At 44.0% G+C, this 27288-nt stretch overlaps 2 protein-coding genes across 6 annotated transcripts in view; one reads left to right on the top strand and one right to left on the bottom strand.

The window, feature by feature from the left end:
• Positions 1–199: 199 nt before the first annotated feature.
• On the bottom strand, positions 200–24753 carry LOC140106602 (protransforming growth factor alpha-like). Of its 5 annotated transcripts, none has more exons than XM_072131121.1 (7): positions 24611–24752; positions 11686–11820; positions 8705–8786; positions 8128–8248; positions 5529–5669; positions 1998–2056; positions 200–371 (listed from the first exon to the last, which is right to left on the bottom strand). In XM_072131121.1, the coding sequence occupies exons 3-7, from the start codon at positions 8778–8780 to the stop codon at positions 364–366; spliced, it is 405 nt and encodes a 134-aa protein (XP_071987222.1). In that variant the 5' UTR covers positions 8781–8786; positions 11686–11820; positions 24611–24752; the 3' UTR covers positions 200–363. The 5 variants fall into 5 exon arrangements, with proteins under 5 accessions (XP_071987222.1, XP_071987221.1, XP_071987223.1 ...); XM_072131120.1 differs by having other exon boundaries at positions 11686–11817; XM_072131122.1 differs by lacking the exon at positions 11686–11820 and having other exon boundaries at positions 24611–24753.
• SGPL1 (sphingosine-1-phosphate lyase 1) overlaps positions 24738–27288 on the top strand; it is a 27106-nt gene continuing 24555 nt past the window's right edge. Inside the window, exon 1 of the mRNA XM_072131117.1 lies at positions 24738–24994. Coding sequence (XP_071987218.1) covers positions 24983–24994 — 12 coding nt within the window. The 5' untranslated portion in view covers positions 24738–24982. The remainder of the gene's footprint in view (positions 24995–27288) is intronic.

The following is a 27288-nucleotide window of genomic DNA, read 5'->3' as shown; positions in this document are numbered from 1 at the left end:
TTGGTAATTGGTCATGTGCACTGCTGTACAGTCATATAATTGATAATGCAGTTTACAGATCTGTGATTGTATCTTTGTCTCTAAAAATTGGTGTGCTCTTTATTAAGAAATATTCCATTCGTAAGGCAGGTGAGGCTCCATTGTAGTAAGATTATGTTTATCAAGGTATGAAAAACAAAGAAAAAAACAAACAAATGTATTAATTTATTTAAATATTTACCTTATTTATTTACTTTAGTGTAATAACATTACGGCCTCATAACCAAATATATATATATACAAATAAAAAATAGTGCTTGTATGAGAAATAATGCTGCACTCTTCTGCCTCTGTGTGTTGAAGTGGAAATCTCCTCTCTCGAATTTACACACCTAGAGGGAAAAAATGCAGATCTTTAAACACCACAAGGCTGTATACATAATTAGTTGATTTTTTATTGAGTTTTTGCTGTCGTTAGTGTTTTTGTGGCTTCTTTGCTGCTTTTTTTTTTACTCTATCCTGACCAGACATTAGGGCTTTTTTTACAAAGGGTCCGCGGATCCCATTCCCATCGGTCTGTTCATGGTATTTGGAATTGCACTGCTGCAACAGGTATTTAGAAGGAGATTGTGTCACACCCGATCGTATTTTATGCGACAGAAATCGGGACGGGCTGTCGACGATCCGACTGATTCGGATTGAGTGTGGAATTTAAGATTAAAATTGTGTCGCAACCAATGCACTTATACTGCATAGTGCTGATGAGCCGTTAGCAACACTGTCTCTATGATCAGACCCAGAAGAGCTCTGCCCCAGATTATCTGCCCCCAGGGATTTGTTTTCCCCTGTAACTGGGGTCCTTAAAGATTCACAGTGTAAGAAAAAAAAACTGTCGCCATCTTTCTGAGGATCATCGCTCCCCATGACGTAATCGGGGAGCGGCGATCTGTCGTCATGGTAGCCTCGGGTGTTCCGAAGACCCGAGGCTACTTCGTTTCAACCAATTCATTACAATGTGCTATCAGCACATTGTAATGAATGAGGAGTAAAATCCCCATATACTGCCATACTGTAGTAGGGCAGTATATGGTAGAATCGATCAGACAACCTAGGGTTAAAGTACCCAAGGGAGTCTGAAAAATAGTAAAAATATATATATTTTTTTAATTATAATAAAAAAAACTAAAAATTCAAATCACCCCCCTTTCCGTAGAACTGATATAAATCTAAATAAACAGTAAAAATCATAAACACATTAGGTATCGCTGCATCCGAAAATGCCCGATCTATCAAAATATACTAACGTTTTTTCACTGCGTTTAACCCCGTAATGAAAAATCACACCCAAAAATGGCACTTTTTTGCCATTTAAAAAAAAAAATTCTATAAAAAAGTTTGTAAAGTCCTAAAAATAATATAATTGAAAACATCAGCAAAAGTTGCAAAAAATGAAACCACCCACAGCTCCGTACACCAAAGTATGAAAAAGTTATTAGCACCAGAAGACGGCAAAATTAAAAAAACTAATTTGTACGGGAGGTTTAAATTTGTGTAAATGTATGAAAACATTATAAAACCTATACAAATTTGTTATCTGCGTAATCGTATTGACCCAAATAATAAAGTAGACATGTAATTTGGGACGTGAAATGAAAGCCGTAAAATCCAAGCCCACAAGAAAAGGGCGCAAAAGCGTTTTTTCACCATTTTCACTGCATTTGGAATTTTTTCCCGCTTCACAGTACATGGCATGGAATATTCAATACAATCACTATGAAGTGCAATTTTTTACGCAGAAAACAAGCCGTCACACAGCTCTTTACGTGTAAAAATAAAAAAGTTATAGATTTTTGAAGGTGGGGAGTGAAAAATGGAAATGAAAAAACAGGAAAGGGCCCGGTCCTTAACCGGTTAAAATATAAAACATGCTACAAACATAAATTTTTTGCTGCAAGTAACAGATATCAAACAACACCCCCAAATGCAATAGTAATTTTGATTTCTATGAAAAAATATACCATGGACTTCAATATTCTTCTTCAATGTCTGCTTACTCTGAGCTCTTCTCCTGTACAAACTATAAAGCTACAATTAATCATTTGTAAGCAAACACTCCTCGTTGTATTCAAACATTCAGGAGTTATAAGTAAAAGTAAAATATTTCAGTGTACACCTAAGCCAAACTGTTAGGGTGTCATCGAGCATAATGTATATCTGCTGGGTTCCAAAGCAAAACCGGTCCCGCCCCCCACAGCACCACAGTATCCTGACAGTAGGTGTCCTTTAAAGAAGTTGGTCACCTACAAGACTTTAATGCTGAGTATAATGCACAGCAATATTATACTATCCCTGGGGGCGTCACGTGACCTCTGTGCACCAGGGACTTCCCGTGATGTCTGGTGGATAGAGGGGGCCCTGCAGACATTACAGTATCATCCTCCTGTCTTAACCACTCCATTTCCAGTTGAGCATGTGGATGTGTTTGGCAGGAGGATGAAGTTGAGGAGCACTATGTCCTTTCAGCTGTGTTGGCTATGCCTGGATCGGAAGGCAGGGGGCACACAGAAAGTGAGGGTACACTGCTAGCCCCCAAGGACCCAAGGGGCATGGTATACAGCTGAGTTGCTTTGGCCATTAGTTATGTCGATAATTGGAGGTAACTTAGGAATCAAAACTTTTGACAGGTTTCTATAACTCGTGAAATATTTCTAGGAAATGAAGCCACATGTAGCTGGAAAACACAGTCACCTCCTAGTCAAAACCTAGTGGCTGCATATATAACAAACTGAAGGCGGTCACCCTGTAACATGACTGTGGACTGATGGGGTCACCCTGTAACATGACTGTGGACTGATGGGGTCACCCTGTAACATGACTGTGGACTGATGGGGTCACCCTGTAACATGACTGTGGACTGATGGGGTCACCCTGTAACATGACTGTGGACTGATGGGGTCACCCTATAACATGACTGTGGACTGAAGGGGTCACCCTGTAACATGACTGTGGACTGATGGGGTCACCCTATAACATGACTGTGGACTGATCGGGTCACCCTATAACATGACTGTGGATTGATGGGGTCACCCTATAACATGACTGTGGACTGATGGGGTCACCCTGTAACATGACTGTGGACTGATGGGGTCACCCTATAACATGACTGTGGACTGATGGGGTCTCCCTATGACATGACTGTAGACTGATGGGGTCACCCTGTAACATGACTGTGGACTGATGGGGTCACCCTGTAACATGACTGTGGACTGATGGGTTCACCCTGTAACATGACTGTGGATTGATGGGGTCACCCTATAACATGACTGTGGACTGATGGGGTCACCTTGTAACATGACTGTGGACTGATGGGGTCACCCTGTAACATGACTGTGGACTGATGGGGTCACCCTATAACATGACTGTGGACTGATGGGGTCACCCTGTAACATGACTGTGGACTGATGGGGTCACCCTATAACATGACTGTGGACTGATGGGGTCACCCTATAACATGACTGTGGACTGATGGGGTCACCCTACAACATGACTGTGGACTGATGGGGTCACCCTATAACATGACTGTGGACTGATGGGGTCACCCTATAACATGACTGTGGACTGATGGGGTCACCCTGTAACATGACTGTGGACTGATGGGGTCACCCTATAACATGACTGTGGAGTGATGGGGTCACCCTATAACATGACTGTGGACTGATGGGGTCACCCTATAACATGACTGTGGACTGATGGGGTCACCCTGTAACATGACTGTGGACTGATGGGGTCACCCTGTAACATGACTGTGGACTGATGGGGTCACCCTATAACATGACTGTGGACTGATGGGGTCACCCCATAACATGACTATGGACTGATGGGGTCACCCTATAACATGACTGTGGACTGATGGGGTCACCCTATAACATGACTGTGGACTGATGGGGTCACCCTGTAACATGACTGTGGACTGATGGGGTCACCCTGTAACATGACTGTGGACTGATGGGGTCACCCTGTAACATGACTGTGGACTGATGGGGTCACCCTATAACATGACTGTGGACTGATGGGGTCACCCCATAACATGACTATGGACTGATGGGGTCACCCTATAACATGACTGTGGACTGATGGGGTCACCCTATAACATGACTGTGGACTGATGGGGTCACCCTATGACATGACTGTAGACTGATGGGGTCACCCTATAACATGACTGTGGATTGATGGGGTCACCCTATAACATGACTGTGGATTGATGGGGTCACCCTATAACATGACTGTGGACTGATGGGGTCACCCTATAACATGACTGTGGACTGATGGGGTCACCCTGTAACATGACTGTGGACTGATGGGGTCACCCTGTAACATGACTGTGGACTGATGGGGTCACCCTATAACATGACTGTGGACTGATGGGGTCACCCCATAACATGACTATGGACTGATGGGGTCACCCTATAACATGACTGTGGACTGATGGGGTCACCCTATAACATGACTGTGGACTGATGGGGTCACCCTGTAACATGACTGTGGACTGATGGGGTCACCCTATAACATGACTGTGGACTGATGGGGTCACCCCATAACATGACTATGGACTGATGGGGTCACCCTATAACATGACTGTGGACTGATGGGGTCACCCTATGACATGACTGTAGACTGATGGGGTCACCCTATAACATGACTGTGGATTGATGGGGTCACCCTATAACATGACTGTGGATTGATGGGGTCACCCTATAACATGACTGTGGACTGATGGGGTCACCCTATAACATGACTGTGTACTGATGGGGTCACCCTATAACATGACTATGGACTGATGGGGTCACCCTATAACATGACTGTGGACTGATGGGGTCACCCTACGACATGACTGTAGACTGATGGGGTCACCCTATAACATGACTGTGGATTGATGGGGTCACCCTATAACATGACTGTGGATTGATGGGGTCACCCTATAACATTACTGTGGACTGATGGGGTCACCCTATAACATGACTGTGTACTGATGGGGTCACCCTATAACATGACTGTGGACTGATGGGGTCACCCTGTAACATGACTGTGGACTGATGGGGTCACCCTATAACATGACTGTGTACTGATGGGGTCACCCTATAACATGACTGTGGACTGATGGGGTCACCCTGTAACATGACTGTGGACTGATGGGGTCACCCTATAACATGACTGTGTACTGATGGGGTCACCCTATAACATGACTGTGGACTGATGGGGTCACCCTATAACATGACTGTGGACTGATGGGGTCACTCTATAACATGACTATGGACTGATGGGGTCACCCTGTAACATGACTGTGGACTGATGGGGTCACCCTATAACATGACTGTGTACTGATGGGGTCACCCTATAACATGACTGTGGACTGATGGAAATTACTTTTGGTTTTACTCCAGACAAGCTGCATTGCTATATCCCCATTATATCTTCAGATTTATGATGTGCTAATACATATAAACAGATCTGCCAAATTATAGACGAGTAATATGTAGGGTTATACTTACTACGCGCCAAGGTATGTGCTGCTTATTACTGTTAATATAAGCCCCAGTGCCACCACCACCAAAATAGAGCGAGGGTCCCCAGCCATCACCTGTAACAAATCCATAGACTGGCATCTATTACCCATGTAGCCTTTGAAACATCTAGAAGGGAAGAAGGGAGAAGTATATCAGAGTAAGTTGGGGTTACTGTTTAAAATGTTACTAACGTACCATTAAATGTTAGCCTGAAATCAGATGTTTAAAGAAATCTACCATCAAAATCCATCCTCCAACCAGAGCCACTTACATCCAGGCACTGTGACTGTGGTAATTTTCTCATATTTGTTATCTGTGGCCTCCTTCTTTCTAAAATCAACTTTTAAAATGATGCTAATGAGGAGCCTGAGGGGCTACCCGAGCCCCAATGTGATCTGGCTTTACAAACTATTACACTGTCTCTCCCTCAACCTTTCTCCTCCCTCTGCGTAATGTATTCTCACTGCAGAAAAGAAAGTTTCAGCACACAGTGGGAGGGGGAAGGGCTCTTTGCAGTGTAACAGCCTGTGAATAGGCAGCGCAGAGGGACACTGGTAAAACCCTCAGAGCCCTTTAGGCTCATTTTAAAAGTTGATTTTAAAAGTAAGGAGGACATGGGTAATAAATATAAGCAGATACCACAGTCACAGTGCCTGGATGTATGAGCAAGTGTCCATGGTTTATCATAATGGATTTTGATGGTAGATTTCCTTTGAAGGAAACCTGTCATGTGGATTTGGGAGACTAAACTAAACCAGGTTCTTATGGACTGGTTGTTTAGTGTCCCAAATAGTCCAGAAGAATATTCATGTGGGGGCGCATAAAAAAAATGGTTATACTTACCTTGCCTCTCGTTCTGCTCGGTGCCTGTATGGTCTGACAAGTGAAGCCGACTTCACTGCGCAAGCATCATAAGTACGGTGCATGCGCAGTGCAGCTGGGTTGTTATCTAGGCTTCACTTGACACAATGGGGCACATTTACTTAGAAAGTCAGAAACTTCACTAAAAGTGCTCTTTCCGTGTATAGGCAGTCCCCGGGTTACGTACAAGATAGGGTCTGTAGGTTTGTTCTTAAGTTGAATTTGTATGTAAGTCAGAACCGTATACTTTATTATTGTAACCCCAACAAAAATTTTTTGGGTCTCTGTGACAATTAGATTTTAAAAATGTTGGGGTGTCATAAGAACCAGGATTAATAATAAAGCTTCATTACAGACACCTCTGATAACTGTTACAGCTGTTTATTGTAGCTGAGGGCTAAAGTACAGTAAATTACCAGAATCTAGAGGTCCGTTTGTAACTATGGGTCGTCTCTAAGTCGGGTGTTCTTAAAGGGATCCTGTCCCCAGGGACCTCATTTTCACTAAAGACAGATTGTAAAAGCCGATGACACCTGCAGTGCAAACATGCCTCTCTGCCTTTTCTAAGCATTTGCATTACAATATAATTGTGTGTTATAACTTTCTCTTGCATCCTGACTAAATCCTGGGGTAGTCACAGGGGCTGGACTTTGGTTTGGATGCATTTTAAAAAACAACATGTGACCTGTTTGAGCTGCAGGCTGTCTCCATGTTTGTGCTCCTGTACAGCTTCCCCACTGATTTCAGGTTGACCAGACTGTGACATCTGAGAAGGAGCAGGAGGAGGAGCTGTACAGGAGCAGAAAGGTGGGGGCCAAGCTCTGAGGAGTGCATAACAGACAAGGCACATGTTGTTTTTTGAAATGCATCCAAACCAAAGCCAACCCCTGTGACTATCCCATGATTTTGTCAGGGAGCAAGGTAAGTTATAACACACAATTATATTGTAATGCAAATGCTAAGAAAAGGCAGAAAGAGATTTGCACTGTTGATGTGAAGGCTTCTGCAACCTGTCTTTAGTTAAAAATGAGGTCCCTGGTGAAAGGTTCCCTTTAAGTAGGGGACCGCCTGTATAATGCTCAGTGCGACCGATTCATGCGCCAGAAATCATGAATCTGTTGCTTCCTCGCTCAGGCCCGACAGAGTTCACCAACGTTTCTGTGGTGCACCTTTAACAAAGGGCTTGTGACACAATTAGCATGTTAGATACGCTGATCGGTCCAAATAAGTCGGACCGACCAACAGCATGCCCCTTAATTTGTGTCGCAAGGAAGCCAGCACAGCTGTGCCATAAAAGGGTCACGTGCCACACTATAGCGGCACAGACACTTCTTATATACCTGTGCAAGACGTTTTAGCCAAGAATAACATGCAAAGTCTGACAAAAGTGTGGCGCAAAAGCCCTTAGTAAATGTGCGGAGATGTGAGTTCAATGTGCATCATCCGACTCACATCTAGGTAAGTACAAAAGTTTCATATTTTAATTTCTGCCCACCAAAAGCGCTCATACAGGACCAGTAGTTGGTTAAGGGGCCTAATTCAAGCTGTCAGGTTCTCTTTGATAGGGCTTTATGTGAAATGTAAATCTGACTAATGTTTGATCGTCAAGTCCAGTTTACAATGTACGGTATGTGGTTGAATGCTGTATTTAACCCCCAGAAGGGACATCTCTGCATCCATTATTCTCATACTTTATACAGTTTCATGATTCGTGTATGCTCACATGCAAGAGGCTGACCATTCTGATATCAAGAGGCGGCAGGTACCATGGAAGCAAAAGTGAGAGTAAGTGTCCGGACATTCGGCAAATAAAATCTCAGCGGTTGCATTTGCTCCAAAGAAAGCTGCAAGACATAGAACATCATTACTAATGTGAATGCAATGTGATTGTACAGGTAATTAATAGAATAGTTGGCCCAGGTATATTTCTGCATTGTTTACTTTGAAATGTGAGGTCTGGGTTTGAATTGGATAGAATCGGATCCTATAATTTGTGAAAGCAGCTTATACCTCTGTACAAAGAACATACAAGATTAGAGCCTAAATCCCTGCAGTCTCTTTGTAGCAAGAGTGAAGGTATCAATATCCCCTCATCTGCACCACATAAAAACGAACAATTCCTTCAAGGTTGAATCCTGCAGGTTGAAATCAGGCAGATAGGAAGGCATCTTTCATTCTCCTAGAAGCCTGATCCTAGTACCATATGTCGGAAGTGATTGCATACTTGTAGGGGCTATAATATTCATACAGCCCAGGGCCCATGGCCGTTTAATTTACTCAAAGCCTAATAGAAACTCTACCTGCAGTGGCAACGAGGGCCCATCCAAGCATGTTCAATGTGTTCTCAAGATGGAGCAACATGTTTCCAAGCGACATTTGATTCTGTGTAAGAAAGCAGAACAAGAATTAAAGAGGCAACTAAGGATTATTCATTGTAAAAGAAAATGTTATGTCGCTGTCTCTTATCCTTCAATATCTCTGTATGTTGTCACTGAGTGGAAACCTAGATTGCTTCCAGGGGAATAAAAAATCTATACTAGTTGAAGGTACGGGACAACAGAGGAGTAGTATGGCACAAGGTCCTTGGATGACCAGGAGAAATATAATAACTGATGTCACCATAATATAATTGTCACGGCCACGGTTGCTCCTGTGACCCATATTCCGGGTTGCAGGAGCACCTGTGTGCCTTACTGTGCCCCCGGAGCCTGTCTGATAACTTACCTCTCCTGGTTCCAGCGGCGGCCTCCTCCCTCCCCGAGGTAGGCGCGTTTGTTCCCTTCTTTTAGGGCTCTTTAAGATTGAAAGTGCCAGCACGCTGATAATTGGTTCTGGCTGGCTGCCTGCCAAGATAATTTCCTGCCCCTTCCTGTGTCCCCTGCCGGATCTTTGTGCCCCATAGCCTTAGAAAAAGCTTTCCTGATGCCCTGTGCGATTCTCCCAATTTCCTTTTATGACCTCGATTTCATTCCTGACCTCGCTCCTGTGCTGCCCATCTCGACCTTCTCCGATTTCGTGCTGCCTGGCCTGACCTACTCCTACGTCCACGATTCCGATCCTGTGCTGCCTGTCTTGACCTCCTGCCTGTTCCCGACCAAGAGTTTGCCTGATGAATCTGTACTACGCCCTGGCTGCCACCGCGGACAAAGTCGGGCCTGTGGAACGACCTGGTGGTGCCACGCCGCAGCAAGCCCAACCCTTTTTGCGGTCTGGTGAAAACCGGGTGCCACTTAGATTCCGGTCCCAGGTGTCGGCTTACGCCATTCTCCGTGGTGGTCCAGAGGATCCACTACATCCGATTCTGACAAACCACTACCTCCGATCCTGTCAATTATATATACATATATATATTATATATCTCCGCCCCTTCGTGGGCAGGGCAATAGGGATGACCCGCAAGCCAGAAAGGTCCTCATAGTGTGTGAACCTAAAATGTTTGGACAAACCCGATATACTTTGAACAAATGTAAGTTCTCTATCAGAGGTAATGTCAGTGATATGTTCGGATAGTCTGTTCTATAGTTTTCGTATTGTGCAAGCTACATATTACAGGTTACATTTCTAACATGTGAATAGATAAACAATATGGCCACTGTCACCAAACATTTTAGGTTCACACGCTATGGGGACCTTTCTGGCTTGCGGGTAATTTTTATTGAATGTGTGTCCTGCTCATGAAGGGCAGATTTTATAAAATTCTTATACATTTTTTATAAACTCCTGATTTCTGTCTCTAAACAAGACAACCTCCAGCATCAGCTTACCCACCGCTATGTAAAGGTATGTTTGAGTCGGAATTTTTTTTTTTAAAAGTCCAAAGTCACGAATTTGGCTTTGCACAGCGTTGCACTGGCAGTAGCTTTTATGTTTATGTCAGAATGGTGAAGTGGTGGAGATAGTCCTGTGCAACATTTTAGCAGTGAAAAGTGGCAAAAAAAACCTCAATGAGATTTTTCTTTTGCGCCAAAAAAGCCCAGCAAAACCAATAATAAATAACCCACATGGCGCCTAAGTTTGTGGCTGTAAGGTTACTAAAGGGGGACAAGGCATATGAATACTTTAAGCACCTTCTAATGATTAAGAATATGGAGCAACCAAGTAAACAGAGGATTTATTTCATTTCTCCTGGTATGATACTGGGGGTTACTGATAAACTATATTTTCCATTTATCAAATATTTTTTCCCTTTATGGGGACCAATCATGTCCACCTATAAGAATCCTACTGATCACTAGAACAAGTCTAGCAACCCCAGATCTTTTACTCTGGTAGTAGAGGTAAAGTGAATGAAAGTTGTGGGAATAGGAATGCTACAGCAAAGGAATGGGATGCAACCCAACACCAATCCCCTATTATGTGTCCAGGAACCTGTGTCTCCACTTATTATTATTTACATTTTACTAAAGTTTATCCTTTTTATTTTTTTTGTTTTTATCTGTTTTACAAGTGTAAGTTTTGAAATAAACGGAATTGCTGTACATTATATGGTAGAAACGATCAGACCCCCTAGGTTCAAAGTACCCTAGGAGGTCTGCAAATATGGTAAACAATATGTAAAAAGTTTAAAAAATGTAAAAAAAAAAAAGTTTAAGCCACCCTTTCTTTTTCTAGAACCAAATAAATAAAAAAAAATGTTACCATGTTAGATATCAACATGTCCAAAGTCCCGATCTATCAAGACATTAAAGTTTTTGTTCCCGGCAAAGAAATATAGCCCCCATATTTCCGAAACAATATTTTTTCGCCTTTTTTGCAACACATAAAATTTTAATAAACAGTCCAAATAATTGTACATATTAAAACATCATCACATCCGGCAGAAAATGATACCCTACATGGCTCTGTTCACTGAAGTGTGAAAATGTTATTAGTGTCAGTATATGGCAAAATAAAAAAAATTCCTACAAAAGGTTTTCATTTTTTAAAATCTATTAAAACCTAATTAAACCTATATAAATTTAGTATCCCTGTGATCCTACCGTTTAAAGAAGAATGGGGGTGTTGTCATTTTGAGCCATAAAAACAAAGCCCCCAAAAGACTGAAGCAATTTCACTGCATTTGGAATTTTTTATTCCAGCTTTCCAGTACAAGGCATGGAATATTAAATACCATCACTGGGGAATATAATTTTTTATGCAGAAAACAAGCCCCGTACAGCTCTGTACACAGGAAATTAAAAAAATTATGGATGGGGGAACAATAAATGGAAAGGCAAATACATCATCGATGGGAAGGGGTTAAAGGAGAAACTGAATTTTGTTTACACAATGCTGATAGTACCTAGGAAACACAAATGACAGGAAATCTTCAGTCACTGTCAGACCTTCTAGGAGGTGTGATGTCTTCCTAATTATAGACTTGTCCCCTGCATGAAGAGTCACTGGGAGGTGCTGAGCGCACACCTTGAAGAACCTGCTCAGGGATAACATACAGTAAATGGTTACTGTGTATTTGCCTTCAGGAAAACAATACAATAGTCAACAAGTGCTGGTGAAATAAACAAACTTTATGACTCTGATGATTTTAGGCTCATGCCCTAGTTTAAGTGATTGCATCTCATCTCTATGGTACTGCCAGACATTGCCACGCACAGTGATCCATTCTCTCTAGCAGTACCAAAGAGATGTATAGAGTCTGCCACTGTTTCCTCCGAAAATAAGACTATGGGACTCATTTACTTACCCGGTCCTGTCGCGATCCAGCGGTGCGTTCTCCGACGAGGATTCAGGTCTTCTGGCGATTCACTAAGGTCGTGTGTCCGATGTCCACTAGGTGTCGCTGCTGCGCTGAGGTCCGCTGGAGTTCACCATCCTATTCCTGGTGCATGTAAGTGCGTGTCAAGCGACATATTTTCTTTTTAAAATACCGCGGTTTTTCCAAATCTGTCGGGTTTTCCGATTGCCACGCCCCCGATTTCCCTCACATGCAAGCCGGCGCCGATATGACGCAATCCGATCCCGTGCACCGAAAACCAAAGGCTATTCAGTGCAAACTGGTAATTTTCGGGAAACCCGACGAAAATGACCGATTAGGGCCCATAGTAAATGAGCCCCAATGTCTTATATTAATTTTTGCTCCTAACAACGCTATAGGTTTCATTTTCAGGGGATTTCGATGAATGAACAAAAATTCAGATTTAATGGGTCACATTTACTAAGGGCTTTGTGCCAGTTTTCTGACGGACTTTGCATGTTCTTGTAGGTGTAAACTGCTTGCACAGGTATTTAAGAAGTGTCTGCAACCAGATGCAAAGTTTGTTGCACGCCGTATGTTAACCCCTTAAGGACCAGGCCCTTTTTCGTTTTTGCGTTTTTATTTTTCACTCCCCACCTTCAAAAATCTATAACTTTTTTATTTTTCCATGTACAGAGCTGTGTGATGGCTTATTTTCTGCGTAACAAATTGCACTTCGTAGTGATGGTATTAAATATTCCATGCTGTGCACTGGGAAGCGGGAAAAAAATTCTAAATGCAGTGAAAATGATGAAAAAACACATTTGCGCCATTTCTTGTGGGCTTGGTTTTTACAGCTTTCACTGTGCACCCCAAATGACATGTCTATTTCATTCATTGGGTCAATACGATCACGGGGATACCAAATTTGTATAGGTTTTATAATGTTTTCATACATTTACAAAAATTAAAACCTCCTGTACAGAAAAAAAATTCTTCATTTTGCAGTGTTCTTGCGCTAATAACTTTTTCATACTTTGGTGTATGGAGCTGTGGGTGGTGTAATTTTTTGCGACTTCTGATGACGTTTTCAATGCTTCTATTTTTAGGACTGTTCGACATTTTGATCACTTTTTATAGAATTTTTTCTATTTTTCAAAATGGCAAAAAAATGCCATTTGCGACTTCGGGCGCTATTTTCCGCTACGGGGTTTAACGCAGTGAAAAACGGTTATTATATTTTGATAGATCGGGCATTTTCGGACACGGCGATACCTAATGTGTTTATGATTTTTACTGTTTATTTATATTTATATCAGTTCTAGGGAAAGGGGGGTGATTTGAATTTTTATGTTTTTTTAATATAATTTTTTTTTTTTTACTTTTTTTTATTTATTTTTTTTACTATTTTACAGACTCCCTAGGGTACTTTAACCCTAGGTTGTCTGATTGATCCTACCATATACTGCCATACTACAGTATGGCAGTATATGGGGATTTTGCATACCATCTATTATAATGTGCAGATCGCACATTATAATAGAAAGCCCCGATCATGACAGCCTGGGATCTTTGTGTGATCCCAGGCTGTCATGGCAACGGATCGCCGCTCCCCGGTGACGTCACGGGGAGTGACGATCGGAGCCAAGATGGCGGCGCCCACGCGCCGCCGGCTCTTTAATGCCGCCGGCAGCTTTGCCGGCGGCAATCAAAGGGTTAACACCCGCGATCGGTGCAAGCACCGATCGCGGGTGTTAGCGACGGGCGTTTGCTTCATTATGAAGCAAACGCCCGGTGAGTATGAAGAGGGCTCAGCCTGTGAGCCCTCTTCATACTCCCCCATGCGCAGTAAGACGTAAGGGTACGTCTTATTGCGCTATGGGGTTAAATCAAAAAATTCGAACCCTGTTGGGAAAGTGCAGGGAAGAGACAGATTCATGATTTCTGTTGCACGTTCTGGTGCACCAGAATTATGCACGGAAAGAGAACTTCTAGTACAGTTTCCCACATTCTTAGTACCATAAATGTGCCCAATGTTGAAGAAAAAAAATGTTCATTTACTGTAGTTTCCACTATTTCCATGTAAATCAATCAATGGTACATTTGCTGATCCTGGAATTTTAAGTCATCATCATCTTCTGGAACCTCATCATAACTTTACAAACCCTAAATTTCATGCTGAATTTCTTGTGACTCCATTGGCCCCAATCTCTCATGTTTAGTGATAACACTTTCGATAAATGAGCCCTTATTTTCTCCTTATGGGTCTTATTTTCAGGGGAGGCCTTATATTTATTAGCTTGAAATAAATTGTGCTAGGTCTTACTTTTTGGGGTTGTCTTATTTTCAGGGAAACAAGGTAGCTTGACAATTTAATTGGGATCACCCCTCTTCTCATAATTGTTTGGTGGTTTGTCTACTTTTCTCCTACATTTATGGGCTGAGCACAGCACCACTAGATCTATCCTAACACAGGCAAACATACTACTGTTACATCTATCCTGCATATGGCAGCACCATACTACTCCTCCTAGGGGGGACCATTTCTCCTAGGGGGACACAAAAAATATATATACAATGAGTATGGAAAGTATTTCAGACCCCTTTAAATTTCCAAAAAACTGAAAAGTAGATATTTTTGCTAATTTATTAAACAATAAAAACTGAAATATCACATGGTCATAACAGTATTCGGCCCCTTTTCTCAGTATTGCGTAGAAGCAGCTAGTACAGCCATGAGTCTTCATGGGAATTGCAACATGGATTTGGGGATCCTCTGCCTCTTCTTTGCAGATCCTCTCCAGTTCCCTCAGGTTGGATGGTGAATGTTGGTGGAAGCCACTTTCCAGTCTCTCCAGAGATGCTCACTTGGGTTTAGGTCAGGGTTCTGGTTGGGTCAGTCAGGAATAGTCACAGAGTTGTTCTGAATCCACTGCTTTATTATTCTAGCTGTGTGCTTAGGGTCATTGTCTTGTTGGAAGGTGAACCGTCTACAGTAGTCTGAGGTCCAGAGCATCTGGAAGAGGTTTTCATCTTTATTTCAATTGCAACCAGTTCCCCTGTCCCTGCCCACATAGCATGTTGGGATTGTATTTGGCAGGTGATGAGCAGTGTGTAACGTCCGTGTCGAAATGTCGCTCTATCCGTAGTTGGCAGAATAGATGGCGTTAATTTGTGTGTGAACTTTGGCTTAGTGTTTGGATTAACTGAGCCACACCCTGCTCCTTGCATTTCAGTCCTGCCCAGCAAGGGTTACTAGCCTGATGGACAGTTCCCCCAGTGTGCTGCTGGAGGCGTGTCCGGAACTGCCTTATATACCTGCCTATTCCCATCATACCTTGCTGGTTATTTCAAGTCTTACCTGTGTATCTAATGCTCTTGATATCTTGTTTGGTATTCTGTGTTTTGTTTCCGATTCTGTACCTTTGCAGCCATCTTGGTTTTGACCCGGTTTGTTTGTCTCCACTTGTCTGCCTATATCTGTTGTTTGTCCCTCAGTATCGTTTACCTCCTAGTGTTATCCCGCTTTCCCTGTCTCAGTCCTGTGTTAGTATTCTGTGCACCAGTGTGAACACTGGTCTATTCCTGCATTCCGGTTACCTGTCTGCTCCACCATCCAGCAGCACCTGCCAGACAAAGTAAGTCTTTCCTGTCATTTTGTAGGGTCAGTCAGGGAACGTCAGTTAGGTTCCTGATAGTGGGTTCACCCTTATCAGGGTGGTTTATCTGCTTTAGGCAGGGCCTTAGCCCGCAGGGATGTCGCAGGGTGAGTTGGTTGCGGTTGCGCGGTTTGCAGGACAGGTGCTGAAACAGTGTCTGGTTTTCTCCACACATACCGCTTAGAATTAGCACCAAAAATATCGATCTTCGACCAGAGAATCTTATTTCTCATAGTCTGGGAGTCCTTTGTGTGTTTCTTTGCAAACTATATACGACTTTCATATGTCTTGCACTGAGGAGAGATTTCTGTCGGGATAATCTTTCTTAAAGTCCAGACTGGTGGACGCTGCAGTGATAGGTGACTTTGTGGAACTTTCTCCCATCTCCCTATTGTATTCCTGGAGCTCAGCCACAGTGATCTTGGGGTTCTTCATTACCTCCCGACAAAGGCTCTTCTCACACGATTGCTTTGTTTGGCTAAACAGCCAGGTTAAGGAGTTTTGGTTGTCCCAAACCTCTTCCATTTAAGAATTACGGAGGCCACTACGTTCTTAAGAACCTTAAGTGTTGCAGAAATTCTTTTGTTACCTTGGTCAGATCTGTGCCTTGTCACAATTCTGTCTCTGAGCTCCTTGGGCAGTTCCTTAGACCTCATGATTTTCATGTGTTCTGTCATGCACTGTGAGGTCTTATACAGACAAGTGTGTGCCTTTCCTAATCAAGTCCAATCAGTTTAATTAAACACAGCTGGACTCCAAAGCAGAGTAGAACCATTGAATACTATGTGACTATGTGATATTTCAGATTTTCTTGTTTAATTAATTAGCAAAAATATGTACATTTCAGTGTTTTTGTCAAGATGTGGTGCAGAGTCTACATTAATGAGCAAAAAAATAACTTTTTTGATGTTAAAAATTGGATGCAATGAAACAAAGAGTGAAAAATGTAAAGGAGTCTGAATAATTTCCGAACACACTGTATTTATATATTGTGGAGACAAACGTGGCACACACTAAACAGATAGAAGACATAGTTAAAAGAAGTGATGATGGAAGCCCTGTAATGTCAGTCACTATATATTTTCTGATAAGGCCTTCTTCTGCGGCATCATTGGGTCTATTATGCATGTTGCTATCCCTGTCTTGCATTACTGTGTGTATTATCCCTGTACTGTGACATCCCTGTGTGCATTATCTATGTGAGTGAATATTAATCCTGAACTGTGTCATCTCTTTCTGTATTATTCCCATGCTATGACATCACTGTATAGATTGTCCCTTTTATCCCGTTCTTTTTACTGCAAACTCCTTGCACAGTCTGAGACACATTTCTGGTGCCTGCGACACATTGCGGTACGGCTGCACTATGCCCGACACAACACTAAATTCTGCATTGAAATGGCCGTTGCGATGCACAGTCATACAGGGCGCCACATTTACTATGCAAAGTCAGACAGAAGTGTGTCGCTCGTCCTATGTTAAAGGTGCACCAAAAAAAATTGGTGGACTCCAGATACATGAAGAAAGTGTGCCGGAAATTATGAATCTGGCACCCCCTGCACACCACACAGTGCAGTTAGCACTGTTTTTAGAAAATGTGCCCCATTGTTTATCACCCTTTACTGTGACATAACTATGTATATTATCCATGTACTGTAACATCACTGTGTATTGTATCACTGTTTTGCCTCTGGATATGTTGAATGGCAAGCCTAGCAATCTCGGAGATACTCCCAGATGACATAACATCCCATTGACGCCACCTAATGGCAACAGGTGATGCCCCACTCGCTGTAGGTGGTGATGGTACGTGTAGGGGGGGATGGTATCCTGTATGGGGGGCTGGGTGGTTGGTTATTATGTGTATGGGGGGGGTAATGTGTATGGGGGGTGGGGGGTGGTATTGTGTATGGGGGGGTGGTATTGTGTATGGGAGTCGGTAATGTGTATGGGGACAATGTGTATGGGGGGGCTGGCAGGCTGTATAGTACAGGGGGCTGGCAGTCTGTATAACAGGGGGATGGCAGGCTGTATACTACAGGGGGATGGCAGGCTATATACTACAGGCGGCAGGCAGGCTGTATACTACAGGGGGCTGGCTGTTTACTACTGGGGGCTGGTAGGTTTTAAACTACAGGGGGCTTGCAGGCTTTATACTACAGGGGGCTGGCAGGTTGTATACTACAGGGAGCTGGCAGGTTGTATACTACAGGGGGCTGGCAGAATATATACTACACGGAGCTGGCAGAATATATACTACAGGGGGCTGGCAGGCTGTATACTACAGGGGGCTGGCTATATACTGGGTGTAGGCTGTGACCAATACACTTCCCACCCTCGGCTTATACTCGAGTCAAAATGTTTTTCCATTTTTTTTTTTTTTTTTTTTGGTACCATTGGGGGTCTCGGCTTATACTCGGGTCTGGACGGTAATAATAGAATTAAATAATGTGCAGATACTATGTGTAAATGAAGAAATAGGAGGCAAGTTGTAGAAATGTATAATTGAAAGGATGCTCATTTATAATTTGGAGGAGATTATATGTATAATAATAAATGGTATAAAAACGTATCAGTGCATTTTGTATAAAATAATTGATTATGCAGCATTGTTATATAACACATTTTTTAGTACGGGAAATGTAAAAAAATAATTAGAAGGGACATTAAATAGATAAATTAATTCATTAAAATAATTCACAGGGGAACCATATATTATGTAATTAATCATGCGGGAACATAGATACTTTTTAAAGGTACAGAATTATTTATTTAGTATAGTAATATATTTGGGGGTAACAATATAATTTTTGACATGCTCGGGGCACAGAGGGATTTCATAGATTCTTTAGAATTACAGTGTGGGACATTGTTTTGTCCAGGTGACATTATACTATAAATAACAGTGGTATTTTTAGGGGCGCAGTGCGGGGGATCTGCTTCCCAGAAAATTCTGCAACCAGATTTTACGACAATTCTGGACATGAAGGAGAAGACATGACACCTGTGAGGTGCTAGATGCTACTTCTTCCTGTGTCAGATCAGTATTGTATTCACTGAGTAACCTTCTAGTGTGAGACAGCGCTCAAAGTATGTACTGTTATATCTATAGGATCAGAGAGCCAGGACTTGTCTATGTGGTGAGGGATGCCATAGTGAGGTGAATGTCATCAGTTCTTATAAAGGCTTTCAGTATTTCCTTATTGGAAGGTTGGTGCAGTGCGAACACTTACATCCCTAACCACAGCCCAACCACCAGCAGAAGCCCTGGAAACCAGGGGCAACTCTTATACTATCCCTAACCACAGCCCAGTCACCAGCAGAAAGCCCGGGAAACCAGGGGTAACTCTTATACTATCCCTAACCACAGCCCAGCCACCAGCAGAAAGCCCGGGAAACCAGGGGTAACTCTTATACTATCCCTAACCACAGCCCAGCCACCAGCAGAAAGCCCGGGAAACCAGGGGTAACTCTTATACTATCCCTAACCACAGCCCAGCCACCAGCAGAAAGCCCGGAAACCAGGGGTAACTCTTATACTATCCCTAACCACAGCCCAGCCACCAGCAGAAAGCCCTGGAAACCAGGGGTAACTCTTATTCTATCCCTAACCACAGCCCAGCCAGCAGCAGAAAGCCCGGGAAACCAGGACTAACTCTTATACTATCCCTAACCACAGCCCAGCCACCAGCAGAAAGCCCGGGAAACCAGGGTTAACTCTTATACTATCCCTAACCACAGCCCAGCCACCAGCAGAAAGCCTGGGAAACCAGGGGTAACTCTTAATACTATCCCTTACCACAGCCCAGCCACCATCAGAAAGCCCGGGACACCAGGGTTAACTCTTATACTATCCCTAACCACAGCCCAGCCACTAGCAGAAGCCCGGAAACCAGGGGTAGCTCTTAATACTATCCCTTACCACAGCCCAGCCACCAGCAGAAAGCCCGAGACACCAGGGTTAACTCTTATACTATCCCAAACCACAGCCCAGCCACCAGCAGAAAGCCCGGGACACCAGGGGTAACTCTTATACTATCCCTAACCACAGCCCAGCCACCAGCAGAAAGCCTGGGAAACCAGGGGTAACTCTTATACTATCCCTAACCACAGCCCAGCCACCAGCAGAAAGCCTGGGAAACCAGGTATAACTTTTATACTATCCCTAACCACAGCCCAGCCACCAGCAGGAAGCCCGGGAAACCAGGGGTAACTCTTATACTATCCCTAACCACAGCACAACAACCACCAGCAGAAAGCCCAGGAAACCAGGGGTAACTCTTATACTATTCCTAACCACAGCCCAGCCACCAGCAGAAAGCCTGGGACACCAGGGTTAACTCTTATACTATCCCTAACCACAGCCCAGCCACCAGCAGAAAGCCCGGGAAACCAGGGGTAACTCTTAATACTATCCCTTACCACAGCCCAGCCACCAGCAGAAAGCCCGAGACACCAGGGTTAACTCTTATACTATCCCTAACCACAGCCCAGCCACCAGCAGAAAGCCCGAGACACCAGGGTTAACTCTTATACTATCCCTAACCACAGCCCAGCCACCAGCAGAAAGCCAGGGACACCAGGGGTAACTCTTATACTATCCCTAACCACAGCCCAGCCACCAGCAGAAAGCCTGGGAAACCAGGGGTAACTCTTATACTATCCCTAACCACAGCCCAGCCACCAGCAGAAAGCCCGGGAAACCAGGTGTAACTTTTATACTATCCCTAACCACAGCCCAGCCACCAGCAGGAAGCCCGGGAAACCAGGGGTAACTCTTATACTATCCCTAACCACAGCCCAGCCACTAGCAGAAGCCCGGAAACCAGGGGTAACTCTTAATACTATCCCTAACCACAGCCCAGCCACCAGCAGAAAGCCTGGGAAACCAGGGGTAACTCTTATACTATCCCTAACCACAGCCCAGCCACCAGCAGAAAGCCTGGGAAACCAGGTATAACTTTTATACTATCCCTAACCACAGCCCAGCCACCAGCAGGAAGCCCGGGAAACCAGGGGTAACTCTTATACTATCCCTAACCACAGCACAACAACCACCAGCAGAAAGCCCAGGAAACCAGGGGTACCTCTTATACTATTCCTAACCACAGCCCAGCCACCAGCAGAAAGCCCGGGAAACCAGGGGTAACTCTTAATACTATTCCTAACCACAGCCCAGCCACCAGCAGAAAGCCCGAGACACCAGGGTTAACTCTTATACTATCCCTAACCACAGCCCAGCCACCAGCAGAAAGCCCGGGACACCAGGGGTAACTCTTATACTATCCCTAACCACACCCCAGCCACCAGCAGAAAGCCTGGGAAACCAGGGGTAACTCTTATACTATCCCTAACCACAGCCCAGCCACCAGCAGAAAGCCCGGCAAACCAGGGGTAACTCTTATACTATTCCTAACCACAGCCCAGCCACCAGCAGAAAGCCCGAGACACCAGGGTTAACTCTTATACTATCCCTAACCACAGCCCAGCCACCAGCAGAAAGCCCGGGACACCAGGGGTAACTCTTATACTATCCCTAACTACACCCCAGCCACCAGCAGAAAGCCTGGGAAACCAGGGGTAACTCTTATACTATCCCTAACCGCAGCCCAGCCACCAGCAGAAAGCCCGGGAAACCAGGGGTAACTCTTATACTATCCCTAACCACAGCCCAGCCACCAGCAGAGGCCCGGGACACCAGAGGTAACTCTTATACTATCCCTAACAGATGGAGGGAGATAGGGCTTAGCTTATCCTTTGTTTCACTGCCCCCGCTAGTACTTAGAAATTCCCTTCTCCCTGAATATTTCTATGTAGTAGTAGGTGGGCCCCCAAAAACAATTTCACTGGTGGGCCCCAGGTACCCCAGTCCGACCCTGGTGGATGGGGTAGTACTAGTCATACCCTACATACTATGTGCCTGTGAATGGTGAAGTATTATTAATAAACTATATACTATGGGGCTTATTTACTAAGGGTCCGCGGATCGCATCTCCGTCGGACTTCGCAGCGTTTTCGGAATTCAGGACAAGTATTTAGAAGGGGACTGTGTCGCACACAATTGGATTTTGGCACAGCAGCTCCGGCCTTCATGCAAAAGAAATCGAGGGGCGGACCGCCGGACGATCCGACGGGTTTGGAGTGAACGCGATCCGACGGGTTTGGATTTGAACATTCAAATTGTGTCGTATCCAATGCACTTACAAGCACCAGGAAGAAGATGGTGAACTCCGGCGGACCTGAGCGGGGAAGCGAAATAGGGCACACGATCTTAGTGAATCGCGGCACAGTGCATTCCGGTCGGACAATGCACATCGGGGAACGCACCAGGGACGGCTAAATAAATGTGCTCCTATGTGCTGGTGTAGGTGGATGGTGTAGTCATACACTACATACTATGGGCAGGTGTAGGTGGATGGTGTAGTACGATTAATACCCTACATACTATGTGCTGGTGCAGGTGGATGGAGTAGTACTAGTTATACCCTACATACTATGTGATGGTGGATGGTGTAGTACTCTTAATACCCTCCATACTATGTGCTGGTGCAGGTGGATGGAGTAGTATTAGTTATACCCTACATATTATGTGGTGGTGGATGGTGTAGTACTATTAATACCCTACATGCTATGTGCTGATGGATGGAGTAGTACTACTCTTGCTATACTATGTGCCTGTGTATGGAGTATTACTACTCTTACTACACTACGTGCCTGTGTATGGAGTAGTACTGCTCTTACTACACTATGTGCCTGTGTATGGAGTAATACTACTCTTACTATACTATGTGCCTGTGTATGGAGTAATACTACTCTTACTATACTATGTGCCTGTGTATGGAGTAGTACTACTCTTACTATACTATGTGCCTGTGTATGGAGTAATACTATTCTTACTATACTATGTGCCTGTGGATGGAGTAATACTACTCTTACTATACTATGTGCCTGTGGATGGAGTAGTACTATTACTATACTATGTGCCTGTGGATGGAGTAATACTACTCTTACTATACTATGTGCCTGTGGATGGAGTAGTACTACTCTTACTATACTATGTGCCTGTGTATGGAGTAATACTACTCTTACTATACTATGTGCCTGTGGATGGAGTAGTCCTACTCTTACTATACTATGTGCATGTGGATGGAGTAGTACTACTCTTACTATACTATGTGCCTGTGGATGGAGTAGTACTATTACTATACTATGTGCCTGTGTATGGAGTAGTACTACTCTTACTATACTATGTGCATGTGTATGGAGTAGTACTATTACTATACTATGTGCCTGTGGATGGAGTAGTACTACTCTTACTATACTATGTGCCTGTGTATGGAGTAATACTACTCTTACTATACTATGTGCCTGTGGATGGAGTAGTCCTACTCTTACTATACTATGTGCATGTGGATGGAGTAGTACTACTCTTACTATACTATGTGCCTGTGGATGGAGTAGTACTATTACTATACTATGTGCCTGTGTATGGAGTAGTACTACTCTTACTATACTATGTGCATGTGGATGGAGTAGTACTACTCTTACTATACTATGTGCATGTGTATGGAGTAGTACTATTACTATACTATGTGCCTGTGTATGGAGTAGTACTACTCTTACTATACTATGTGCCTATGGATGGAGTAGTACTATTACTATACTATGTGCCTGTGTATGGAGTAATACTACTCTTACTATACTATGTGCCTATGGATGGAGTAGTACTATTACTATACTATGTGCCTGTGTATGGAGTAGTACTACTCTTACTATACTATGTGCATGTGGATGGAGTAGTACTATTACTATACTACGTGCCTGTGTATGGAGTAGTACTACTCTTACTACACTACGTGCCTGTGTATGGAGTAGTACTACTCTTACTATACTATGTGCCTGTGGATGGAGTAATACTACTCTTACTATACTATGTGCCTGTGGATGGAGTAATACTATTCTTACTATACTATGTGCCTGTGGATGGAGTAATACTACTCTTACTATACTATGTGCCTGTGGATGGAGTAATACTACTCTTACTATACTATGTGCCTGTGGATGGAGTAATACTACTCTTACTATACTATGTGCCTGTGTATGGAGTAGTACTACTCTTACTATACTATGTGCCTGTGGATGGAGTAATACTACTCTTACTATACTATGTACCTGTGGATGGAGTAATACTATTCTTACTATACTATGTGCCTGTGGATGGAGTAGTACTATTACTATACTATGTGCCTGTGTATGGAGTAATACTACTCTTACTATACTATGTGCCTGTGTATGGAGTAGTACTACTCTTACTATACTATGTGCCTGTGGATGGAGTAATACTACTCTTACTATACTATGTGCCTGTGGATGGAGTAATACTATTCTTACTTTACTATGTGCCTGTGGATGGAGTAATACTACTCTTACTATACTATGTGCCTGTGGATGGAGTAATACTACTCTTACTATACTATGTGCCTGTGGATGGAGTAATACTATTCTTACTATACTATGTGCCTGTGGATGGAGTAGTACTATTACTATACTATGTGCCTGTGTATGGAGTAATACTACTCTTACTATACTATGTGCCTGTGTATGGAGTAGTACTACTCTTACTATACTATGTGCCTGTGGATGGAGTAATACTACTCTTACTATACTATGTACCTGTGGATGGAGTAATACTACTCTTACTATACTATGTGCCTGTGGATGGAGTAGTACTACTCTTACTATACTATGTGCCTGTGTATGGAGTAATACTACTCTTACTATACTATGTGCCTGTGGATGGAGTAATACTACTCTTACTATACTATGTGCCTGTGGATGGAGTAGTACTATTACTATACTGTGTGCTGTGATACCTCCGGGCCGGCCGCTGTGAGGTAACGTTACAGTACAGCCGCCATGCACTTCCTTCCCTGCGGCACTAGGTGTCACTACAAGCGGCAGTTATTAACCCTCTGCGCCGTTGCTATACGAGATGGCGTCGTCTCTAAGCGTGAGACAAGGGCAGGAGGCGGCTGCTCGGGACGCCATTTCCGGGGGCAGTGAAGGAGGAGCCGGGGGGAGGCAGGAGGAGCTGGAGGAGCCGGCTGCTGGGAATGAGCAGCACAGCTTTAAATCAGGGGAGTAGAGCGGCCCGCTGCCATAGGAGATAGGAGGGTGCGATCTGCTGACGCCTCTATTACCGGGTCACCGTCCTGTGTGTACAGGGACTGACTGACCTGCCGGACATGGACCTACAGGTGAGACCGAAGAGCGCTGATCTGGGACTGATACTGTCGTAAAGGGCAATGGGGCAGACCAGGGACTCTTAAAGGGATCATACAGTAATGATGATTACGTGTTTATGCATTACTGTAACTTTATAGAAAGTGAGTTGTGATGCTAATGGGTAGGAAGGGGCTCAGATCACATGACAGGGGGCTCAGATCACATGACAGGGGGCTCAGATCACATGACAGGGGCTTTGTGTTATGTAATTGTAGTGATTGTGGCAATACCCCCTTCTCTATTACATAACCATAACAGGGTATAGGGGCAGGGGTCGCCAGGATGGGGTGAGGTAATGAACTGGTCCTATTGTTGTACTGGATTTGCAGTAGGTCAGCTATGCCAGGGTCACCCTCCAGATCCTCTCCACATACCTGACCCTACCGGGAAGCGTAGGATTGGAGGTGATCTTATCATCGGAGGAAAGCTGGGGCACCTCCATATGTATTAGCTGATTGTCAGCTCCTTTATCTAATGTGTCCATCATGTTGGATGTCTCCACACTCAGATGGGGGATCGGGAGAGAGGACATGTACCTGGCGTGTGGCCGCCCTATCGTCACATGGGTAGTTAGATGATGGTCAGACAATGTGGCATTTTAGGTTGTTGTCTCTTGACCCGAGTAACCCTATCTCCATTGTAATCACAGTAACCAGACAGGTTTTGCACATCTGGTTTATGCGCAGGGTGTGAGGTCATGTGTTTTTTTTTTTGGATCATTAAATTATTCCAATTATGACCTGTCCCTGCAGAATGCTGTCCATGTGGAGGTGATGGCGGCCAGCCTCAGCACATCACACTGCAGTCATTGTCCTGCATCGTATAATTTATTCTCCAGAACTGGTCCTGCTGCTGAGTAATACACAACCTGGGAGCCGGACATATCTTTCTAGTGTCATCACCTCCCATGGCTTCCGTCCTCTTAGTACAGCGATGGATATGAACGCTTACTACCAGTTCCTGACATCTGTCGAGGTGTCATACAAATGGAAATTTCTAGGCTTGGTCTAGTTGGCATGTATTTGGGTTCATGGTGTGATGTCGACCGTTATCCCACATGTACAAGAACTACAGGTGCCTCTGGTGATGTGGTCAGGGTTCTTCTTTCCCTTGTGTGCTGAGCTCAGATAAGACATCACAGTATAAAGGTCCTGATAAAATAAGGATATCACCTTCACATCTGGACTTTACACCCTGGTGATGGGGCAAAGGTCCATGAAGAACTCAGTCAGTGTTGCTTACACATCTGGTACATTTTGTAAAAATGGTAAATTCCTGGTAATCCACTTTATCACTAGTATGATGGTCCTGCATTTATGGATTGAACAAAGCGCTAGTTTACATGTGTGAAGAATGTGCTATTGACTTTAGCAGCCATGTATAGGCCGTCCCTGATTACGTACGTAGACATGTTGGGGGTGCTGGAGAATTAGAGAAGGGACCGCGGCTCAACCCTCTTCTCTCCATAAAGAACAGAAATGCATGGCCGTTCTTAGGGCAACTATAGAGCAGGCCCTATCTCTTTTGCGGCCACGGCGCGGTGAGCACTCATACTGCGCAAGCCCACAACTATGGGGGATATACACTCACCGGCCACTTTATTAGGTACACCATGCTAGTAACGGGTTGGACCCCCTTTTGCCTTCAGAACTGCCTCAATTCTTCGTGGCATAGATTCAACAAAGTGCTGGAAGCATTCCTCAGAGATTTTGGCCCATATTGACATGATGGCATCACACAGTTGCCGCAGATTTGTCGGCTGCACATCCATGATGCGAATCTCCCGTTCCACCACATCCCAAAGATGCTCTATTGGATTGAGATCTGGTGACTGTGGAGGCCATTTGAGTACAGTGAACTCATTGTCATGTTCAAGAAACCAGTCTGAGATGATCCTAGCTTTATGACATGGCGCATTATCCTGCTGAAAGTAGCCATCAGATGTTGGGTACATTGTGGTCATAAAGGGATGGACATGGTCAGCAACAATCCTCATGTAGGCTGTGGCGTTGCAACGATGCTCAATTGGTACCAAGGGGCCCAAAGAGTGCCAAGAAAATATTCCCCACACCATGACGCCACCACCACCAGCCTGAACCGTTGATACAAGGCAGGATGGATCCATGCTTTCATGTTGTTGACGCCAAATTCTGACCCTACCATTCGAATGTCGCAGCAGAAATCGAGACTCATCAGACCAGGCAACGTTTTTCCAATCTTCTATTGTCCAATTTCGATGAGCTTGTGCAAATTGTAGCCTCAGTTT

Source organism: Engystomops pustulosus, chromosome 11, assembly GCF_040894005.1.
Source record: "Engystomops pustulosus chromosome 11, aEngPut4.maternal, whole genome shotgun sequence".
Classification (NCBI taxonomy): Eukaryota; Metazoa; Chordata; class Amphibia; order Anura; family Leptodactylidae; genus Engystomops; species Engystomops pustulosus.
Note: the sequence above shows the minus strand (reverse complement) of the source record. Positions and strands in the feature narration are given on the sequence as shown.

Coding starts and splice junctions, on each gene's coding strand:
- LOC140106602 (XM_072131118.1), bottom strand. CDS start 22,052: ATGTGCATTGTCCGACCGGAATGCACTGTGCCGCGATTCACTAAGATC. Junction 5,670..8,127: donor GAATGGTCAGCCTCTTGCAT/GTGAGCATACAC, acceptor CTTCCCTTCTAG/ATGTTTCAAAGGCTACATGG. Junction 2,057..5,528: donor AGCACATACCTTGGCGCGTA/GTAAGTATAACC, acceptor GTAGCTTTATAG/TTTGTACAGGAGAAGAGCTC.